The sequence below is a fragment of the Pelophylax lessonae genome (genome assembly GCF_965119305.1).
Source record: "Pelophylax lessonae genome assembly, chromosome: 3".
In the NCBI taxonomy this organism is placed as follows: domain Eukaryota; kingdom Metazoa; phylum Chordata; class Amphibia; order Anura; family Ranidae; genus Pelophylax; species Pelophylax lessonae.
This window is the reverse complement of record NC_138770.1, coordinates 604777321-604784551: the sequence shown is the minus strand read 5'-3', so window position 1 is coordinate 604784551 and position 7231 is coordinate 604777321. Positions and strand designations below refer to the sequence as shown.

At 46.4% G+C, this 7231-nt stretch overlaps 1 protein-coding gene across 1 annotated transcript; it reads right to left on the bottom strand.

The window, feature by feature from the left end:
• Positions 1–266: 266 nt before the first annotated feature.
• Positions 267–2533, bottom strand: LOC309550637 (uncharacterized protein). Its single transcript, XM_082250975.1, has one exon. The coding sequence runs from the start codon at positions 2438–2440 to the stop codon at positions 392–394; it is 2049 nt and encodes a 682-aa protein (XP_082107101.1). The 5' UTR covers positions 2441–2533; the 3' UTR covers positions 267–391.
• Positions 2534–7231: the final 4698 nt, after the last annotated feature.

Genomic DNA, 7231 nt, shown 5'->3' with positions numbered 1-7231 from the left:
TTCAAAAGCAATAAAGTGGAAATACAAACGGATTTTGTAGTAGAGTAGAACCCCTATCAATGTGACATTGCTGTGTCCCTGCTGCACATTGTTCCTCATTTCCGGTTCAGGGAAACCATTTTCATTGGGGCAGGTGGTACAGAAAGTATTGCCACCCAAGTTTCAGAAAATGGTAAAAGCCTGACAGAGGATTCGTGCCTTCCCTATTAATAAAAAAGAAAAATACTGTATGAAAAAACCGCTGACTTACAACTTGTATGATACAAGAGAGAACAGAAATTGGCAATTAAGTGCTGAACATTATTATATTCAAGTTATTCTATCTGGAACCTCTTCAGAAAATAAAAACAAAACAGCAGTCATTGAGAGCACATTCATGATTTTCACAGCATCAAGACTTCTTTAATCTGCCAGAATACTTCAAGAATCTGATAACTGTAGGTATGTTCATTTCTTGAAATTCAGGATTCATGGTAGCAATTTTCTGGAAAATGCTGACCACCTCGGACTCATCCATGTCTTTAATACTGTTGAAAAATAAGTCTGTGGCTTCATTTCTAGGGATGGCGTCTGAGGGAGGATTTGAGTGGTCTTTGAGCAATGTAGTTTCAGAATGCGATAAATGCGGCTCGGTTTCGTCCTCTAAAATACCTGGGATCTTGTGGGCAGTCATGCTTATGTCCGCCAATGGAGCCTCAGCCTGATGATCGCTCTTCTGCTTCTCTGCCTCTTCTTCCTGAAAGTTTGTCAATGCCTTAATGCAGTTTTGGATAATCGTCCGAATTAAGATGACATCTTCATCATTAGAGATCACAAAATTAGCTAAATATTCTAAAAATTCATTATTTGTTCTGAACTCTAATTTCTGTGTAGCTGTACAATCCATTCTAATAGTGTGGCTCTTATTATAGGGTGAGCTTCGATGCTTTGAAATGTGCGCTGTTGAAGGTAAAGCATCCTGGCCACTGTCAGGGGAAGGCCTGCTTCTTTTGGCCAAAGGTGCGTCATCGCTCATAGAGGCTTGGGGCATCTTATTGTAGCGGTAACTTTGGTGGCTCTCATCCAAACAAGGCTTCTGATATGGTAATGGACTCAATTGTGGGTGAGAACTATTTTCACTTTCATGTTTGGATGGTGGGTCGTCTGCAGGGGCTTTCCTTGTTTTATCGTCACTCTCATGATTGGATGGTAGGGTGTCCTCGGAGGCTTCCCTTATTTTACCGTCACTCTCAGGATTGGATGGTAGCGTGTCCTCGGAAGCTCCCCTTGTTTTCCCGTCACTCTCAGGATTGGATGGTAGCGTGTCCTCGGAAGCTCCCCTTGTTTTCCCGTCACTCTCAGGATTGGATGGTAGGGTGTCCTCTGAGGCTTCCCTTGTTCTACCATCACTCTCAGGATTGGATGGTACGGTGTCCTCGGAGGCTTCCCTTATTTTACCGTCACTCTCAGGATTGGATGGTAGCGTGTCCTCGGAAGCTCCCCTTGTTTTACCGTCACTCTCAGGATTGGATGGTAGCGTGTCCTCGGAAGCTCCCCTTGTTTTACCATCACTCTCAGATTTTAATAGTAGCGTGTCCTCCCAAGCTTCTCTTATTTTACCATCACTCTCAGGTTTGGATGTTGGAGTGTCCTCCGAGGCTTCTCTTATTTTACTGCCACTCTCAGGTTTAGAAGGTGCAGGGCCTTCAGGGTCTTCTCTTATTTTACCGCCACTCTCAGGTTTAGATGGTGCAGGGCCCTCAGGGTCTTCTCTTATTTTACCATCACTCTCAGGTTTGGATGGTGGCATGTCCTCGGAAGCTCCCCTCGTTTTACCCTCCCTCTCAGGTTTGGATGTTGGAGTGCCCTCAGGGTCTTCTCTTATTTTACCGTCACTCTCAGGTTTGGATGGTGGAATGTCCTCGGAAGCTCCCCTTGTTTTACCCTCACTCTCAGGTTTGGATGTTGGAAGGTCCTCAGAGGCTTCTCTTGATGTATGGTCACCCTCAGGGAACGTGGCCCGTATTTCTCTGCACCCCTGCCATTCCAGGATCTTTATAGAAGCATCTATCAGAGCTTTCACGTAGATACTATCTTTGGGGTTGCCTCTGAAACAGGGCAGTAGGTAGGCATAGCGCTTCCTAATATAGCGCTCAGCGTGCTCTAATTCTGTGATATGGGCGACTATAGTTGGCAAATCGGCATTCACCACGCCGCACAGCTGGCAGGAGGATTTGTACAATGAGCCCTTCTCCTCCAGGACATATTCCAGGCCCACAAGGAGGGCTTCCTGCATGTGAGCCTTCAGGAAGTAGCTCAAACGGTGTGCATCCTTCTGTTCCTGGGGTTTAGTTATCTGCAGGCTTGGATTATGCTTGCTGCCCAGGTGTCTAGCCAGCTCTACAGCTGAGGTGTAGTTTGCTGCGCAGTAATCACAGCTATACCTACAGCGGTGCGCCATTTTTTCTTACCGCCTTCCTTAGGGGACCACATTCGGGTCCAGGCATCATATTTCTTATCACGGACTTCTCTGCGGCCAAACTTTGTGTGCAACTTCCGGCGCTGGCGAAGTGACGTCACACAACACGAGCCCGAGCTAAAGATAGCTAGGAGGAGAGGCGTCGAAGCACGGAGGGGGGGCGGAGCAATGGAGCAGGCGCGCCATAGACAGCCGGTGGGCGGGGAGTTGCCTCAGAGTGTTGTGATCAAATAAAGTTGTGTGTGTGATGTATAAAACTCTGCTCTGTGAGGGAGAGAATGGCGGGAATAACCACAGAAACGTCGTTCTCCGGCTTTATTCACACTGCTTGTTATAAAGCAAAATAATAAATGTAATAAGCAGTAATGTAATACAAGGAGGTGGCAGTACAGGCCGCGCTCACACTGTGTAGAACGCATGTAAATCACACGCTTCCCAACCTACAGGCAAAACCTGTTGCTCTTTAGCGGATGCAAGGGGTGGCCAATAAATGAGCCTGGTTCACACCTATGTGCAGGGTTCATTTTCCCATCACATTGTGACTTAGTTTTAGTCATAGTCTTTTGAACTAAAATGCCAGTTTAGTTTTAGTCGCATTTTAGTCATCTGCAATTGTTTTAGTTGTATTTAGTCAACTAAAATCGAATGTAATTTACTTAAATTGCAATGCATTATTTAACCACCCGCCGCCCTTCAAAGCTCCGTACACACGATCAGATTATCGAACGATCTGTTGTCCGTTTTTTGTGGCATGCTAGCCACTTAAGCCCCGGGAGATTTTACCCCCTTCCTGACCAGGGGGTATTTTGCGATTCGGACAATTGCGCGGTCGTGCGACGTTGTACGTAAACGAATTTGATGTCCTTTTTTTCCCCACAAACAGAGCTTTCTTTTGGTGGTATTTGATCACCTGTGCGATTTTTTGATCATGCGCTATAATCAAAAAAAAGAGCGACAATTTTGCAAAAATAATATTTTTCACATCTTTTTATATGAAATTCCCCCCAAAAAAATGTAAAAATTTAAATTTTTTAACATTTTAGGCCAATTTTTTCTTACCATATGTTTGGTAAAAAAAAAAAATCGCAAAAAGCGTATTTTGATTGGTTTGTGCAAAAGTTATTGCGTTTACTAACAAAGGGAAAGATTTTTGTCATTTTTGTTGTTTTTTTTTTAACGCGTAATGGCGGTGATCTGCAATTTTTTTTTGCGGGACTGCGACATTGCGGCGGACAGATCGGACCCTTGACTGACATTTTTGGGGTTACCAGTGACATTACTACAGTAATCAGTGCTATACATATGCACTGTTACTGTAAAAATGACACTGGAAGTGAAGGGGTTAACTTTTTTTGAGAGGGAGGGGTTAAGTGTGTCCCTAGGGGCGTGATTCTAACTGTGATTGGATGTGGCTGTGTGTGTAACAGCACAGATCAACGGTCCTACATAGCAGAACCGTATGATCTCCATTCTTACACAGGGGAGAATGACAGGCAGCTTTGTTTACATTAGCCGCCTGCCTTTCTCCCGGTGTAACGGACGATCGCGAGTGACCGGCGGACAACGGGTCCGCCGGGCACATGCGCAGGAGAGTCCGTGACCGCGTGGCAGCGCGCCTCCGGCGGCGCGCGTTCGCTCCCTAGAGCCTCACAGGCTAGCGACGTAGCCCTACGTCGCTTTGCCTGTGAGGGGCTGACCGCCGCCGTAAATAGTTGTGCAGCAGTCGGCAAGTGGTTAACCACCCGCCGCCCTTTAAAGCCCCGTACACACGAGATCAGATTATCGAACGATCTGTCGTCTGTTTTTTGTGGTATGCTAGTCTGATGTGGAAAGTGAAGAGGTTATTTTCATACGAATTCTCCCGTACGACAGAATTCTACTTCAGAAGTGATGTCATGTGCTGGATTGTTTTGTATGTGTTCTTTCATCTCTGAGCATGCCTAGTCTTGCTCTTAAGAATTTTTTCCATTGAAATCTGTACTAATGAGACAAAAAATCGGACGTTGATTTGACTGACGACAAAAATTATTTAGCCTGCACATCAGGATTTTGTCAGCCGAAAAGTCGGAGTCGGCTGTCGAAAGAAAGCACAATACTAACAATCCGAAAATCGACAGATCGGTCATCGGACGAATTTTCCCTACAGATTTTCTTATCGTGTGTACGGGCCTTTACTCTCCTGTACAAACTGACATAGGTATACGTCGGTCGCGCGCAGGAAGCTAGGGGGCGGCGTGCTCCCAGCCCCCACTCGGCCGCGGAGAAGCCGATGCGTGTGTCAGGAGGCTCCGATTGTCACCTGACACCTGCAATCGTTCCCAACTGAGAGAGAAGGACTCTCTCTGAAATGATCATAGAGCCCCTGTGATCCTTCTATATGTCTCTATGGTCATTTCAGAAGCCACGCCCCCCACAGTTAGAATCACTCCCCTAGGCTCACATTTAACCCCTTGATCACCCACAGGGTTAACCCCTTCCCTGCCAGTGTCATTATTACAGTAACAGTGCATATGTATAGCACTGATTACTGTAGTAACGTCACTGGTACCCCCAAAAGTGTCAAAAATGTCAGGGGTCCGATCTGTCCGCCGCAATGTCGCAGTCCACCAAACAATCGCAGATCGCCGCTAATTACTAGTAAAAAAAAAAAAATTACATAAATCGTTACAAGAATATTGCTTTTTTTGACAGAAGTGTAACATAAAAGAAAAAAAAAAATGAAACTTTTCCTGTGATGCCCCTATGCAGTGCACATTTACATGAACTTTAACAGTTCAAGTAACTGAACAGAACACAACAAAACATTTCAGGAGTTACAAGCACAGGAACGGTGGTCTAAGGAGGCCTATAATGCTGTACAGTGCTCTGAATGGTGGTCTGAGGAGGCCTGCAATGCTCAGTGCTCTGGACGGTGGTCTGAGGAGGCCTGTAATGCACTGTGCTCTGAACGGTGGTCTGAAATGCACAGTGCTCTGGACGGTGGTCTGAGGAGGCCTGTAATGCACAGTGCTCTGGGCGGTCTGAGGAGGTCTGTAATGCTACACAATGCTCTGGGTAGTCTGTGGTCTGTAATGCTGCACAGTGCTCTGGATGGTGGTCTGAAGAGGCCTGTAAGGCTGCACAGTGCTCTGGACGGTGGTCTGAGGAGGCCTGTAATGCACAGTGCTCTGAACGGTGGTCTGAAGAGGCCTGTAATGCACAGTGCTCTGGACGGTGGTCTGAGGAGGCCTGTAATGCACAGTGCTCTGGATGGTGGTCTGAGGAGGCCTGTAATGCTACACAATGCTCTGGGTAGTCTGTGGTCTGTAATGCTGCTTAGTGCTCTGGATGGTGGTCTGAAGAGGCCTGTAAGGCTGCACAGTGCTCTGGACGATGGTCTGAAGGGGTCTGTAATGCTACACAGTGCTCCGGGCAGTCTGAGGAGGCATGTAATGCACAGTGCTCTGAGCAGGCCTGTAATGCTGCACAATGCTCTGGGCGGTGGTCTGAGGAGGCCTGTAATGCACAGTGCTAAGCACACCACATCACAAAACACGCTACGGTCGCTACCTGGCTTGCTGGGAGGGGAAACATTCACAAGCTTTACAGGCGGAGGTCCAAGGAAACTGGAAGCTCACGTGGGTCAACGTCCCTTCCTCACATTTTAGTTTGTTGATAAAAATGGAATTGCTTTTCATCTTGTTTTCCTCAATGGATGAAAATGCAAGTTAATTTTCATTTAATTTTCCTCACTGGAAACATGGCGCTAAAGAAAATGTTATCATTTACATAATTAACACTGCCTATGTGTTTTTTGTAGTCCATTTCACATGGTTTCCTATGGGGCACGTTCAGATCTATGTTTTTTTTTCAGCCGCTGCATTTTTGGAAATGGTCAGGGACTTTTTTAAACACAAAACGCTGCTTTTTGGTTCAATAGACTTTAACCTCCCAAACGGTATTACCGAGTGTGGCTCGGGGGTAATTTTCAGTACCAAAAGCGGTAACCCCGAGCCACACTCGGGATTACCCCACAATGTTACTCACCTTCCCTGAGCTCCCCCGCCATCCTCCCCAGCGTCCTCGCACCGATCTGTGCACGGCCAATTGCTGGCATTTGCCTTCCGGTTCCCTTCCCTGCAAGCGTTGTGACGCAGGGGGGTGGAACAGGCGGCAAATTCAAAAGTGTAAATACACTAAATGACATGATACCAAGCTGTGATCCTAACGGATTACACTGTATCATGCCATTTCATCACAGGATTGCACCTGGATACTTTTCCAGTGCCCTGCCTGTGCTTTTCCAGTGCTTTGTGCCTGGAAAATTTGAACGACCATGGCGTCCAAAAAGCGTTTTTTTTTTTTTTGCGCAAAAGCGCTTTTAGACAAACTGGAAAACAGCGACAGCGAAACGGAGTTACTTGAAGAACTGAGCGATAGCGATTCGTGGGAAAATTCGTCATCAGGTACGGAAAGTGACGACAGCGACGATTCCGATGTCTCTTTCTGGCACATAGCTTGTGGAATTTGGGAAGAATATGAAATGATCCTTCAGAATTTCCAACGGAGCGATGTGCCAGAAAGACATCAGAATAGTCACTGTCCTCACTTTCTGTACATGATGACGAATTTTCCCACGAATCGCTATCGCTCAGTTCTTCAAGTAACTCAGTTTCGCTGTCGCTGTTTTCCAGTTTGTCTAAAAGCACTTTTGCGCAAAAAGAACGCTTTTTCGACGCCATGGTCGTTCTTAATTTTCCAGGCAAAAAGAACTGGAAAAGCACAGGCAGGGCA

Coding starts and splice junctions, on each gene's coding strand:
- LOC309550637 (XM_082250975.1), bottom strand. CDS start 2,440: ATGGCGCACCGCTGTAGGTATAGCTGTGATTACTGCGCAGCAAACTAC.